The 15,260-nt window shown below is 46.6% G+C and overlaps 1 protein-coding gene and 2 non-coding genes across 3 annotated transcripts; all 3 read right to left on the bottom strand.

Moving 5' to 3' along the window:
- Positions 1-11,540: 11,540 nt before the first annotated feature.
- On the bottom strand, positions 11,541-15,253 carry rpl3 (ribosomal protein L3). Its single transcript, XM_040159616.1, has 9 exons — positions 15,147-15,253; positions 14,423-14,615; positions 13,893-14,061; positions 13,378-13,513; positions 12,972-13,158; positions 12,546-12,808; positions 12,357-12,452; positions 12,019-12,138; positions 11,541-11,678 (listed from the first exon to the last, which is right to left on the bottom strand). Exons 1-9 carry the CDS (start codon positions 15,147-15,149, stop codon positions 11,634-11,636), a joined length of 1,212 nt encoding a protein of 403 aa, XP_040015550.1. The 5' UTR covers positions 15,150-15,253; the 3' UTR covers positions 11,541-11,633.
- On the bottom strand, positions 11,769-11,900 carry LOC120788511. The gene has a single exon (XR_005707250.1). It is a non-coding gene; the product is annotated as a small nucleolar RNA SNORA54 (small nucleolar RNA).
- LOC120788513 lies at positions 13,238-13,329 on the bottom strand. The gene has a single exon (XR_005707252.1). It is a non-coding gene; the product is annotated as a small nucleolar RNA U83B (small nucleolar RNA).
- Positions 15,254-15,260: the final 7 nt, after the last annotated feature.

Here is a 15,260-nt window from a genome sequence, read left to right as displayed (position 1 = left end):
GTTTTCTTTTTTATTATTTAGTTCATTTTATCTTATTGCTTTTGTGAGACAAACCAAACAATCTACATTGAACAAAACTGCTTTTTTAAATGGTTTGGGTGATTTCTTTATAAATATATAAATATATGTATGTATGTATTTTATTTTTAAAACTCACACAGCCTTAGTCATTTCTTTGTTTCTTTTGATTTTTAATGTGTTATTCAATTTGAAAATGAAATCTTTAAAGGTGCCAAAACCGAATGATCCTATACTTGGATGCATCAAGTCCTGATGAATAAAATACGAACCCAAGGGGGAACAAAATCACCATGTTTCACTGCGTGTCTCTAACACACACTTTATCCCGTCACGCCTTCTTGTCTGTCAGTTGTCTGTCTGTCACATCGTCATATCTGCAATGCATTAAAAAAAAAAAAAAAAAAAAAAAGTTAGACTTGAAAGTAAACTGTTAGTCCTGGTGGCGAGCTGTGGAATAGAGAAGTAGTTCACAACCTTTTTGGCGTCTGGCTGCGTAAATTGAAGCAACGTCCACTCGTGACGTCTCGTCAGTGTGGACGTAAGTTTTGAGCCTCTGATTGGTTCATTTCAAGGATTTCAAGGAAGAAAAGGGCAAATCTTAACTCGGCGTCAGAAAAAAAATAAACATCGTTTTGAGAAAATAATCTCAGCTCTAGGTCCACTTACTCACTTTTTTTGAGAGCTCCACAAAGTTCCACAACTAGATCACGCAAAATCAAATGAACCAACTCCATCACAACTGAGCAAAGTCTATTTCCCGATGAAGACCATGAGACGCGGTTGATAGCTCTGGAAAAAGCTAGTAACTTGAGTTACGAGTGTCACGACAAACATCTGTTCCCAAAATTCAATTGTGTATTTCATTCTTCTCCCTTTAATCATTCTACCCCTCAGGTTAACCATTTTGATTCACGTTCAGACTTAAGGTTGGGAGCATTGGGAACAACACAAATAAACAACGCAAAATGGCCCCGATTTTTTTCCCGAGGCAAATCTAGTGTGCGCCAGCCCGGGCTTCTGTCTCTGCGCGGATCCGTTATTTGAACTTTCGGGACAGTTTAACCGGTGCCCGCTTGTTTAAAGAGCTGTTTGAAAGTTAAAACGTGGTTGTGGGATTAAGGATAGAGTTAGGCTTAGGTCAGAATTAAAGTGTTGGGGTTAGGCATCCGGTTGGGATCCCTGAGGCGCCACTATACTGCAACAGAAGTCAGATCCCGCCTGGTCAATCGCTATGTGAGGTTGCCGTGCTTCTCGGGTTCCAAACGCAGGAAAAGGCGTGAGGGAAGGGCGGTTCAGACACTGTTGAAGGCTCCAGCAATCACTTTCTTCTTCGAAGCCTATCCAGGCCTTTAAGGTCCCAGGTAGGGAAATCGTTGTGTCAGTAAGGGCCCTCACAAGAATAGCAGCACAAATGTGTGAGTGCTCTTGTGCTTCTACCTTAGCGAGAACCAATTTCGACAAAGAGGAAAAGCTTTTGGTTTTAGGCTCGAAAAAGAGCCAAATTTCTCTGACTCTGAATATCGAAACAGAAATATTGGCATCCGCCCTCACGAACCCATAAAAACTAAGAGCTGAGTTGTCAGACATAAAACCCCTTTGTGCTCTGCTAAAACCACAGCCTCTGCCTGCTGTTGTAAAATGGTGATAACACGCTGTAATCGGCCACTGGGAGCCGCAATCCAAAAATATCAGCGCTGGCTCTTACGTGCCCGCATCAGAACCCCAGTGTCGACACGAGTGTGTGCCTGTAAGTGGATTAATAAAGTCAGAAAACACACACGTCACACTCTTGCCAGTTACACAGATACAGGACCAAAGTGTGCTCCATGAACAGGATGAGAATACCCCCCCCCCTTTGCTTTTTAACAGGCAGCAGCTCAAACCGACAATTTATCAAATCTCTGTAGTACACTACATGCTACTTTTGGCTTCTGCTGAACACATACAGCTCTTTTATAGACCAGTAAACACATTTTTCTCTCTTTCTCTCTTCGAGGTAAAAAGCCTCGGAGAAGACAGCATGTAAAACACGAGCCGGTCACAGCATCTTTCCAGGACACGGTATTGCCGAGAAAGAAACACAGGTTTGCAATAACACCGCCAGGTTTAGTCTACCGCAGGTTTCCCTGTGAGGAGAATGTCCAACACCTTTCCACACCACTGCCCTAAAAGCATTGCTTCCAGGGCCTAACATACTCCTGCGTCTGTGTATATATGTGTGTGTGTGTGTGTGTGTGTGTGTGTGTGTGTGTGTGTGTGTGTGTGTGTGTAAAGAAGTGCTCGTATACGCTGTTGAGGCAGATACACAAAGCAAATCTATTTGTGAGACAAAAGGGGGTTCATTCCTCAGGACCGTGGTCTGTCTTATGTACGTGTGGTTGAAGGAGAGCTGAGTACGGGGGGAGAAAAAAAACACCAAATAAATAAAATCAAGGGATTCACTGTATAAATAGAGTGACAGTAGGTACAGCATGTGCTTCCCTAAACTTGTCCCCCAAGCTCGGGACAAGTTCAGAGGCCGGCCGACTCATCAGACAAGGGAGGGGAGAGAAAAAAGTTTCTGATCGAAAAAGTGCTGAGATCCTGATTTGCCATTATCTGAGTTCACTGACACAAGTCGCTTTTCTGTGGGTTTGAGGGAAAAATATGTCAACGTAGCAGTCTAAATGAATAGGGCTTTTTTTTTTTTTTAATGTATAGCCATCTTTATTCAGAATTCGTGAGAAGAAGTCATTTTTCAGGTCTGGATTACATTAAAGAGAAAGTGTGTGTGTGTGTGTGTGTGTGGAGGAGGCTTAGTGATAGGGGCTCGCTCATAAAGCAGCAGGCCCCGGTGCAGCCGTCTGAATGTCACATTTTTAATATGTTTTTAGGAATGAATAAGCCCCCCCCCCCATCTGTCTCTCCTCGTCTCCTCTCAGGCACTTCCCTCCCATTTTGTCCCTCTGTCTCCTCTCATAACTTTTTCAATGCGCTGTCCTGTCACGTATATTCGCTCTGAGGGCAGCAGGCAGACGGAGGGGTTGTAAACGTCCGCGAAACAATACATCAACCCGTGGAAAATCACAGATTGGGTGAGTGAGGACAACTTCGGCCCTCGTTTCTAATTTTGGGGAGAGGCTCAGCTGTCAGCCTTTTTAAATCAAACTCTAATATTTAAGATTAGGCACTCCCAGGCCCCTGCATGGACTCACATCAGGTTTTGGATTCACTGTTTTATAAAATATTGTCCCACTGATTTGTCCCACCCATTTATGAGATTAAATTCTTGATTCCGATTTAATATGATTGACTGAAACATATAGTCACTTAGAAATCCTTCTAATCAGCCCCGCTAAGGGTGATCAAGCTTTCCATTCTCACCAGGCACATAATGAAGTTTAGAGATTAGAGTTTAGATTAGAGCTGATAGTATATGCGAGTATCCGTATATAAACATCCATGGTACCTGTATGTAAGAAGAGACTTTGCTTGAACGAGGGTCTTACCGATTCCTTTTTTCTTCTTTAATTATTACAGGTCATGTTATTGCTGTGTAACATGACAGGAAAAATGGAGAAAACGAGGTAACAATGTTCATATTGAATTTAGTTGTCACATTAAATACATATTTATATGTATATAAACATGTAATATATGCTCAAGAGTGCACTATAACGTGGTTGTAAGCAGATATAAGTGTTTACTAATGTATTTCTTTTAAAAAATACATGGGTATCCTCCTGTGGAGACCCGTAAGTGTAGAATAAATGATCATGCAGTAAGACAGCTGCAATAATATCGACATATAAATACATTATAGCGTGTTGTTATAAACTATTTATTAAATGTTTATATCCTTGTTAAATGTTACACCATTGGTCGTTGCTCTTACAAAATGAATAGGCGAAACATTTTCTATTGCCTCATCGGGGGTGCATTTACAGACAGTGTTGCCAACTTAGCGCCTTTGTCGCTAGATTTACCGACTATTCAGACCCCTTTACCAACTTCTCCTCACAAAAGCACCTAGCGACAAAATCTAGCAACTTTTTGAAAGCTGTAACCCCACATAATGGAAATAAAGCTGGTTAATGCAAGTAGTGAGCTAGTTAGCTGGGCAGGCTAACATTTGCAGTTCACGTCAGCGCAGATAAATACACCGATTAACCCCCCCCCTACACTTTCGCTGTTGTTTAGATACCAAATATTGATCTTATCACCCCATGGTGATAAGATTCAGGCCTGCTGTGCCTAGTTATGGTTGCTGAGATAATCACAGTTTGGGGGCCGGGTTTGGTGACATAAAGTGATACAAAACTGTTGTTTTTCACTTGGATCCCAGTTTGAGACCCACTGGTTTAGAGTGACATCTGGTGAAAAACAATACAAATATATCACTAAAAAAAAAAAAAGTATAACAAACTAATCTGTGTTATGTTCCATCCAGCTCCTGAAAGGTTGATTCACTGTGCAAGCATAGGATGAAGAAACTTACCCTCCACGTCGTCGTCATCCTCCTCCTCCTCCTCCTCCTCCTCCTCCTCCCCCTCCTCCTCCTCCTCACAGAGAGGAGCTGGAATCCAGAGGAAGCGAGACATGCCCTTGAAGAGTCAACGCTTGTTTTTTTTTTTGGTTTTTTTTGGCAGGATAACAGAGTTGGACACTTCACAGAGATGTCAGGGAGGGTCAGGGCAAGAGCTCCAGAGCTAATACTAATGATAGCTCCACCCGCAGCATCAGCTCCGCGCAGCCGGAGCGGGGCCCCACAAATGCTCAGAGGCCAGATTTCCATGCTCTGTTTGCTGGAGGGCACAAAGTCTCATTTATTGGAAATGGGGCAAGAGAAAAGAGGAAGTGCACTTTTGGATGTGTGTGTCCCTTTCTATACCCAATCGTCCTTCCTTCACCTGCCAGTCTTATAAATCCTTGGCATTTGACATTAGTGTCTTAAATGTTTCTGAAAATACATAGATGCCCCCTTAATGTATTACTTGGATCTTATCTTTATACATTTAGCTGTTGTTTCTCTCAGTTATAATAACATTGTACTCACCTACCATTACTTAATTGCTGCTGGGATCTGAGAACGCAGCAGCATTGCTAAAAAAAAGAAGTGCAGTGAGGCATTAAACACAAGTATTCATGGGATTTAACAAATTTTAAAACTTCAATAACTGATTTTATGACCACTTGGGGACAGCGTAAACAAACTGTAACCACAACACTGAGATATTATCACATTTTAAGTTGATATTGTTAGGAAGAAGTTGCATATTAACATATCCAAGAGATACGGAACAGTACAAGCATTTATTTGCAGTCACGCTGATCAATAAAAATGCAAAACTCACTCTCTTTTACCTCTGTTTTTGGTCTCCACCAACTCCTGAGGCACATACCAGGATCATTAGCTGCTAAATGCTCCACCGTGTCCACCAGCTGGTCTCCAACCGTGTCTGTCAGATGTTTGGCGCTGAGTCGGATTTAAGAGCTTCTTCTCTGAAAACAGCCGAAAACGAAGCTATGAGAGCGGTGAGAGTGAAACAAAACAGTAAAGCTGCAGCCAGAAAATCAAAACAACGAGCTGAAAGACAGTTAAAAAAAAAAAAAAAAAAAAAAACCTCTGTAGAGCTGAGAGGAACTGCAGAGTCAAGTGATAATCCTTTGGGGTACATCACTACAAGCAACCTCTTTCACATTACACGCAGTCATTACAGCCAAAGTTATTATAAAAATTGTGAATTTTGAGAGAAAAATTTTACCATAACGTCTAGAAATGATGGCAAAAACCTTGAAAATAAGATCCAAGTTGTAATGAACCGTTTTTCATTTTTTAATTGTGACGTTGCTCCAACATTCCTCCGCCCACCGTCCCCTCAGCCCCCCGGGCCGTCTGTCCATCCGAGGGCCAATGCTTCGGACACGGAGGAGGATCTGGGGTTTAAGGCTGTAGCAGTTCGGAAAATGATGATTTTACCTCAGTTATTTTGAATCGAGGGTTCTAACTTGATGCTTAACATCAAGACACGCTCACTGTGAGTCCTTGAATCTCCACAAACAGGACATTGAAAGTCCCTGACATTCTTACATTTAAAAAGTTCCGAGCCCTGACGTCTGCATTTTGGTGTTGGGGGTAAAAAAAAAAAAAAAAAATCCTCTACCACCTGGTCCCTTCTGTCCAGCATTTGACCCCCTGTTCTCTCTTCAGATTGACTCACTCCCCCCCCCCTCCCGTTCCTGCTGTGGCGATCAAAGTGTCTCTGCAGTGCTGTGTGATAGCGAAGGAGGTGTGTGGTGGGTGGCGGGGGGCTGGGAAGGGGGGGGGCAGCAGCCTGGTGGTGGTAGTTGTTAGCGTGAGGAGACGAGGCCTGAGGAACAGACTGTCCCCTCCTGGCTCTCTCTCTATGCCTGAGCCTGGCTTTGTGTCTGTGGCAGGATGTGAGGTTACATAACCTCGCATCAAACCGACTAATGACCTTTCTCTGACTTTACTGGACAACGTTCTGGGACAGAGGAGCAGGCACCCACGGGGAGCGGTGTGTGGGCGCGTCACCCGAAGCCTCCGAAGCATAAACTTTAAGTCGCCGAGAAGAAGCCGCAGTGTTCGACATTCATCCTCTGAGGATTACTGCATACATACACACACTGAATCTGCATGTGCAGGCCTGGATGTGTGTGTGTGTGTGAGAGAGAGATGAGGCCCGTTGTTTGTGCTGACCAGAGAACAGTTGCTGACCGCAGTCACCCCAGGTTATTTTTGGGTCATGCAGAGTTGAGTGGCAACAGAGAGCTATAAGTATGCTCACCCAACTCCAAAAGAAAAAACATCATAGGCGCCAACATAGTCTGGAATGACACATTCACATCTCCCCCGCTGCTGATACGAGCTGCATGAGGCTTCATCATTTCCTGCACAAAATAATATATGGAACAAAGAGGAGTCGGAGCTACGTCGCTGCTGTTTTACAAATCATCTGAAGCTTTTAAATCCCGCTCTGAATGGAGGGCAGTTTTAAAAAAGAGAGAGAGAGAGAGAGAGATAAAGAGGGGGGGGACCAAAGTAGGCTACAGCACACAAAGTGCTCTGGGATGCGTGAAGCAAATGGAGCGCCGCGCTCTGCCCTCTGGCGGTGGGATGGGAGACGGAGTGCAGGGCCGCTGCCTCTGGCAGCTCAGGGAACGCTGTGTCCACAGACGGGCCTGGAATACTGATGCCACAGTGCAGGGGTGCGGGCGCTGCAGTCTGGCAGGCCCGGGAGAGACGCTCAGCTTCGCCGTCCCCTACACGGACACAGGCTTGTTGGTGAGACCCTACAGCTTCAGTCGCTAGTGCATCTGATATGGATGGAGATGATTTTTGGGTTTTTTTTCCCCATGCTCAAAAATGGCCCTAAACCGCATCTCCATCATTTGATTCCTGGCAGGAGGATAAAAAAAAAAAATCTGGCTGTTGGTGCGTTCCACCTGTTCACACCTTGACTCCTCTTCACCTCTCCATATTAAAAGTGTGAAATACGAATGACCTTTCAAACCCTCTCGTCGGGAATCCAGACTAAAGAGTTGCCAGCAATAATACGAGCCCCAAAACAGGCCCCTTGTGTTAAAGCCATTCATCCGCCCGAGATATACAGAAAAATATATAAACCCAGCATCGTCTACAGCTCCTGCTCCCCGCAGCAACCTGTGGCGCATTCAACACACCTTGGAAAAATAAAAGACATCCACTGAGGCTCCAAATAGTCCTGATTTCCATTACAGATTCATTACTGAATCTGCTAATTGTATTTTCGATCGATCAATCAATCATTTTGTCTGTAAAATTTTTATAAAACACCGAAAAATGCTCATTTTGTCCTACTAAACAGGCCAAACCTAAAGATATTCAATTCACACTGATACAAAACAGAAAAGCGGCGAAACCTCATCCCGGCTAGAACCAACAAGTCTTTGGTATCGTTGCCCGAAAATGTACTTTAAAGCCCCCGAAAACCTGCCGTGTTTCTATAACCTCAAATACTAATGACTGAATCTGCAACGATGGAAGCTTCCAAATCTCAGCTCATCTGATCTCGATCAGGTTTGACTGGCAGCGGCCTGCCAACGACCGCGAACAGCCACGCGGCTGTCCTCGGATTTACATTCAAAGGTCGCCGAGTCCCGGTCGGTGTGCGGGGCAGGACGTGACATCGCCTTTGTCAAACCAGTGAGAAAAGCAAAGGCAAGGGACACAGATGCAGAAATCTCTCGACTGAAATATCTGGGACCGTGGCAGGACATGTTGCTCAGAGCAAGGAGGTGGTTGAGACAAAAGCCTTTGGTGACTTCAAACCGAACGGATCAGTAAACAGAACGTAATCGTTTCAGGTCTGAAATCCACCCGGTCCGGGCCGAGTAACCGGACCTGACAGTGGCCGAGCAGCCAGAGCCGCAGCAGGACCGGCAGCAGCCCCTGGCCGCCGTCCTGTGCAATAATGGTCCAAAGTGTGTGGTCGTCCCCTCCGACAGTCTGTCCTCCTGTCAGACACCGTCCGGCCACTTCCCTCGCTCTGCGGGACGGCCTGGTACTGACTCCGCGCCAGCCGGCCGCCGACAGCGCCAGGACACACACCAGCGCGGAGACGCACACACCTACTTTACATGCAACTGCACACACTCTCACACAAATCAAATGCTTGGCCCTCCTCTCTGCCATCCCAGCATGCACCCTGGTTACTTGGCTGCTGTCCCACTAGCAACAGCTGCTACCTCAGGACTGGAGGTTCCACTGCATGATAGCGCGCACACACACACACACACACACACACACACACACACACACACACACACACAATAAAGTAGAGCCATAAACAATACTGGCTTGATTCGCCTCCGGCTCATTTGAGATGATGGAGGACCGAGCCAATCAGGGGCAGGGCCAGAGCTAGTGCCTCCTGGGTCCAGGACCAGGGGAGCTCCGACCGAACCTGTCTCTATGGAGTGACTGTTACCAACCACCACAAAGAACCGCAAAAAAAGAAAAAAAGACATGGCAGACCAAAAGTGACCACAAAGAGACGTAAAACAACTACAACATGATGCAAAATCACACAAAAGAACCGAAGAGACACAGAACGACCGTAAAATGCCGTGAAATGATCACAAAGTGACGCAAAACAGCCACAGACACACAAAATGGCCACAAATGAATGCAATTTAAAAGAAAAAAGACATTAAACGATCATAAAGAGAAGCAACAATGACAAAGTGATGCTCAACAACCACAGACACACAACACAACGAAAAAAAAAGACCCACAAAGCAGCTGCAGTCACACAAAACAACCACATGGAGATGTAGCGTGGCCGCACACCGACGCAAAACGACCACAAAGAGACACAACGTGGCCAAAGAAAAGATGCAGACTGACCACGAAGTGACGCTAAATCTCCCGTGTCTCGCTCAGAGAGACACGGGGGGGTAATAAGGCCTCTGACTAATGTTACTATTGATAAAGTGCAGTTTATCACTGCCAAGAGTCAAAGCTTTAGATTTGACCCCCCCCCCTGCTTTGAACCCGTGCTCCCCGTTCAGGTCGTCCCCGGCCCTGAGGAGAGCCACTTTGAGACGGTGGAGGACTGAGCTGTATTACAGGGGGGGGGGTTATGAAAAGGTGCACAGAAATGCTGCCTGAGCAGATGCACGGGGTCATAAAGACGGCGCCTGCTGGGACACCTGACCTCACCTGAGTGGGGCCAGAGGGAGCAATTAACGGCGTCGTTCCGGGCCACCATTTGGCGGGGGAGGGGGCATTATGTAAAGCAGAGCTCCGTGGGTGCTTTGAACTGCAGCACCGGGCAGGGGTCAGAGCCTCCGGAGGCCGTTACGCAACAGCAGGTCCGTCTCCGTGAAGGTCCCCCGGTCACAGTGACGCAGGGGGTTCACCCGGCCGCGTCTACACGCTACACTGACGACGGAGACGCCAAACAGCCACGGAGGGACGCGAAAACACCCGAATGACGGCAAAAAAAAAAAAAAAGACCACGAAGACGCAAAACAGACACAGAGACAAACACGCCGCAAAAACTGATGCAAAGTTACTACAGAGACAAAAGAAATGGTCACAAGGAGACACAAGACCACCACAAAATGACCACAGACACACAAAGCAACCAGGGACGACAAACGACCACAAACTGACGCACAATGACCGCAGAGATGGAAAACAACAACATGACCACTGAGACAGAAAATGATCACAAGCGGATGCAAAATGAGAGATTTAAAAAAAAAAAAAAAATTATGCAAAACCAACAAAAGGAGATGGACAATGACACAGACCGACTACAAAATGCCGCACAGGCCACAGTGACACGGGGCCTCGCCTTCTGTTTGGGGCTCGGTTCAACGTAAGTGTCCTGTAGAGGGTCATTTGTCTTCGCGGCAGAAACTGCTTTGGTGGAGAAAATGTCAGATGGTTGAAATGCTGCTCAGCGGGGAACGATTGTCCTTCGGCTCCCTGGACTGCGGGTTAACGGGAGGGAGGTGGGGCCTTGAAAAGCCTTACAGGAAATCCACATTTCTGCACAGTGGGCTGAATGTCATGCAGAGGTGTGTCGGAGAGGGGCGCTTGGCCCGTGGGGCCCCTCCCCATTGCCCGCTGAAGTGGAGGCTTCCGTTCGGGCAGCGATGGGTCAGAGCGGATGATGATGCCGGGGCTTAATTTACTGCGCCGCGTCTGCCGGAGCTCCATCGGCCGAACACGGGGCCCTCGCGGGCCCAAGGACACACACGGCCCCGCTGAAACATGCAGCGCCGGCTAAACTGGGCGTCCGCACAGCAGCCCTGCTAAGGTGGCTGCCGCCGAGCCCAGTCCCCCGGGCTCGGCGGCTGATCACATCTAAATGAGCCTCGGCGGCGGAACGAGACCAAGGACGTTCACCAGAGTACAAACTTTTGGGCTTTTTTTTCCCCTCTCTCTTCATCTTTCATTTCGTACTCCACCCCATTTCAGAGGAAAACGTTGGACTTCAACTTATTGGTATTAAAGTTATTAATGCCACCACCTACTAATTATGTCTAATATATAAATAAACATTCACAAGGGCCATTTCTCTGCATCTAGGACTTTTGCTAGATACTTCAGGTGTTTTTTTTTTTTTTTTTAAACTAGAGCATCTGGCTACTTCCAACACCTCTGTGTAAAAACTTCCCTGCAGTGTAGCCTGTGTTTTTCAAGATAACCACTTCAGGCGGCTGATTGTCCCTCACGATACAAGTCTTTTACATGTTTCATGTTGTGATCGACTTTCATGACAGGAAGTTTGGCTTTGAAATGTTCCTCAGATGCCTTGGGTAAACCTACCAATTACCTACCTGTGCTTAAGTTCTTGGCAGAGCGGTTCACCTGCACCTTCACAACATGCTGACTCAAGTCTAACTACAAGGTTAACAGCAGCTGACCAGGTTCCCTCCTGCCTCCACAGCAGCCACTATTTTTCCAAACACACAAAACCTGTATCACTCAGGATGTTTAATCCTTTTAGAAAAAGACAGGGACATTGTTTTTTTTGTTTTTTTAATTAAATAACTCTGCAGAACAACAGTGATGGTGACAGTCAACGCAGCAGAGACATCGCTTGTGGACGGGGGCCTTAAGCAGTCTCTTCCTTGGCAATGCGGTCCTTCTTGAGTGGTCCCTGTGGAAAAGAGAAACAAGACAATCAGCTGCATGTCAATACTTCATGGTCTGCCGTTGTGCTGCAGGCCACGTGTTGGCTCAGAGCAGCCCATGTTCCCAGAGAGTGAACAGGGAGTCAGCACAAAGAGGCACTGCTCCCCTGCCTCACTGGAGCTCACTGTGGCACTGGAATGGAACCAGAGTTCATACTGGAGACTGAACCAGGTTACGAACAGTGCAGGGAAACGGTAACTGACAACCACCAAGACACCTGACAATAAGCAATTGTGTGTCCATGATTTTTTTAAACTTATGCAAATTTCATCCTTTTTACTAGGGCCAGTTTTAAAAAGTCTTACCATGAAGGCCTTCTTTTCCTCCACAGTCTGGAAGCGGCCGTGACCGAACTTGGAGGTGGTGTCGATAAACTTGAGGTCGATCTTCTCCAAAGCACGACGACTGGTCTGCACCAGCAGAGACTGGAGGAACGAAACATTCAAATTTATAAAAAACAAGATTTAGATCTCAAATCTCCACGCATTTGTTTAATACGGATCAATAAGCCGATCTCCCTGGAAGAACATAGAATATTCACAGCCGTTTCCTCGGTTTCAGGTAACCGCTACGTAAAAATTACAGCAACACAGCACATAATGCTGAGAATGTCTCTACAAATGGCCTTGAACTTTGTCCTCACCTTGCGCAGAGTCAGCACCCTCTTCTTGGTCCCGACGACACAGCCCTTCACCATGACGAAGTCATTGGTCACCTCTCCGTAGTGGACAAATCCACCCTTTGACGAAAAGGCAGATGGTGAGCTACATCTACTTCAAGACAGGGTGGCATTAAACCAGAACTGTTTACAGGATCCATGAACATCACTTACCAGGGGATTGATGCTCTTGTTGGACAGATCGTACTCAGTGGAGGCGTTGTTCTTCACCAGCTTTCCATCCTTGGTGTGGTAGCCCTGACCAATCTTGTAGATCTTCTTGTTGATCTCTGTTCGGTGGTGGTAACCCTTCTGACCGGCACGGGCCACAGAGAAGGCCACACGGGCAGGATGCCAGGCACCGATACAGGCCACCTTACGCAGACCACGATGGGTTTTGCGAGGAAGCTTCTTTGTGTGCCAACGGCTGGTGACACCTTGCAGGCAAAACATAGTAAGAGTCAAAATAAAATCTCTGATTAAACCGGAGGATGCATGTTACGTTGAAGGAAAGTAACAGTAATTAACTCCAACACACACCATCAAAAAGTCAATACAGTCGTAAAATCTGACAATTCTGAAATTTGCAGCTGCTCTTACCCTTGTATCCGTGACCCTTTGTGACACCAATCACGTCGATCATCTCGTCTTGGGTGAAGACGGTGTTGACGGGCACGGCCTGCTCCAGCTTTTCACGGGCCCAGTCCACCTTATCAGAGATGGTGCCTCCGTTCAGCTGCACCTCCATGAGGTGAGCCTTCTTCTGCCTCAGGGGCAGCAGACGCATCTGGATGGGAGAAGAAAAAAAACCAGGTCAGAATACAGAATACACCAGACTGCAAATGTGGCTCTATGAGAACAGTTGTGTAGTCTCAGAAGGAAGGCAGCATGGAAGATATCCTCATAGGTGTCGGGCGCCATGCCTGACGCAAATTCCGTGGTCTCATCACTGACAGGCAAGCAGGAAAGTGAAGAAATCACCTTATTGGGAATCAAACATACTAACCTGTGTGTGGGCAATGATGCGGATGACCTGGCAGTACTTCTTCATGGCAGCAAAGTCTTTCTCCAGCTGCTTCTTGCCGTCGTCATCCTGCCATTTCTTGCAGTATTTGGTGAAAGCCTTCTTCTTGGACTTGTACCTGAGAGCACGCAGCAGGGCAGGAGGAGAGAGGACACATAGGTTGGCACAGGTCCTTCATAACCCCAGAGGGCCAGCGGAAGAACACAGTGCATAGCTGCTCGCCCTTCCCTCCACATGGGAAAGGGTGGGCTTCATCAGCTATAAAGATTTCGGCTCATGGCACAGTTTCTAAGAAGCACTTTCCACTGGCCAGAGGAGCCCGGAGCTCTTCAGGGCACAAGGCACCTGAGCGGAGCTGCCACAGGGGCCACCGTAATGTTAGACTCACTCAGTGAAAACAGGTCTGGTTTAATTTCCACTGGCAAACTAACATCTGCTTCAAACACTTTAATTACATACAAGTTTGATCTATCGTTCCACTTCATGCAGTGTCTCACCAGTTCTTGTAGAACCGACGCTTGCACTCGTCGCTGACATGCTCGGCAAAGATGGTCTTGAAGGAACGCAGGCCACGGGGGGTGTTGACATAGCCCACAACTCCAACCACAATCATGGGAGGTGTCTCCACAATGGTCACGGCCTCAACCACTTCCTTCTTATTCACCTCTATACAGGGGGAAGAAGAAGAAAAATATAAATAATGAGCTGAGCTTATTGATCAAGATCTTTGAACTTTGATTAACTGCACCCGTCAACTCTTTGGTATAGACTGCACTCAGTACTCGACATTCAGCAAGGGGTTTAAACCCATTCTGTCCGCCCGTCGAGAGTCTCATCACAGGCAGAACACCACACCCGATAAAATGAATTTTCACGGCAGGCATTTTTAGTCACAAGCAAAAGCATGTGTGTGGCAAGCCAAAAAAAGCTGCTGTGAAAAAGGTCTATTACCACACATGCGCGATACGTATCCACGACTGTGTTAACCACAAATTATAAACTATTTTTTTAATCTGGTTCCACTCACTTGAGCCAGGTCTGTCGACCTCGCGGACAATGTGTGTCATGCCGGCCTTGTATCCCAGGAAGGCAGTCAGGTGTACGGGTTTGCCGGGGTCATCCTTGGGGAAGCTCTTGGCCTTACCACGGTGGCGACGGCTCCTCTTGCGGGGCAAGAAGCCCAGGGATCCGTGGCGCGGAGCCGAAAACTTTCGGTGGGACTGTGGAGGAAAGACACCGTCAGGTGGTCCATAATTGTGGAGGGCGAGAGACTGAAGCAGTCTGCACAGTAAATTAATCTTAACATAAATTATAGTTAACAATGCCTCTGAACTGGCCTCGAGTTAACCACGATGTTAGCATCGTTAGCCTCCTCGAGTGTCCACCGACGTCGACTTAAGCTTTAAGTAGCAAAAGACTTTAGCTTAACTTTCTACCTCAAGTAGCCAGAAAATGTATTAGCTAGATATATACATAAGGCGTTTCAACAATACAATTATTTTCAAAAAAGAAAAACGTGTAAGTAGCTGCCAACGTAAAGCAGCCATTTTGGACAGTTAGTCACCAGTGTTAGCGTGCAAACATTAAAAGTTACGCTTCAGACTGAAATACTATAGAAATAAATATTACACATTAATAAAAAATGTCTATAATAGCAATTGGAAAGCTCGAAATAAGTAAAACGTGACGGATGGCTAAGATAGCACACGAGTAAAAGTCCGGAGTGTCAGCCACTCGTCCCGCAGTCTCACCATTTTGTCGCCAGTCCGACTTCAAAGAGGCCTACAGAAGGGCAAACCACCGCTATATACCAAAGCAAATATCGCGGGACTATCCTCGGCGAGGACCCGCCCCCGGGATTTTAC

This window comes from Xiphias gladius, chromosome 3 (assembly GCF_016859285.1).
Source record: "Xiphias gladius isolate SHS-SW01 ecotype Sanya breed wild chromosome 3, ASM1685928v1, whole genome shotgun sequence".
Lineage (NCBI taxonomy): Eukaryota > Metazoa > Chordata > Actinopteri > Istiophoriformes > Xiphiidae > Xiphias > Xiphias gladius.
The sequence above is the reverse complement of the archived record's forward strand: the minus strand, read 5'-3'. Positions and strand labels throughout refer to the sequence as shown.

Excerpts from the sequence above, each read along its gene's own strand:
- rpl3 (XM_040159616.1), bottom strand. Across the intron at positions 13,514-13,892 it reads CGTCGGTTCTACAAGAACTG|GTACAAGTCCAAGAAGAAGG; the intron begins GTGAGACACTGC and ends GCGTGCTCTCAG. Across the intron at positions 12,809-12,971 it reads AAAGGGTCACGGATACAAGG|GTGTCACCAGCCGTTGGCAC; the intron begins GTAAGAGCAGCT and ends TTTGCCTGCAAG.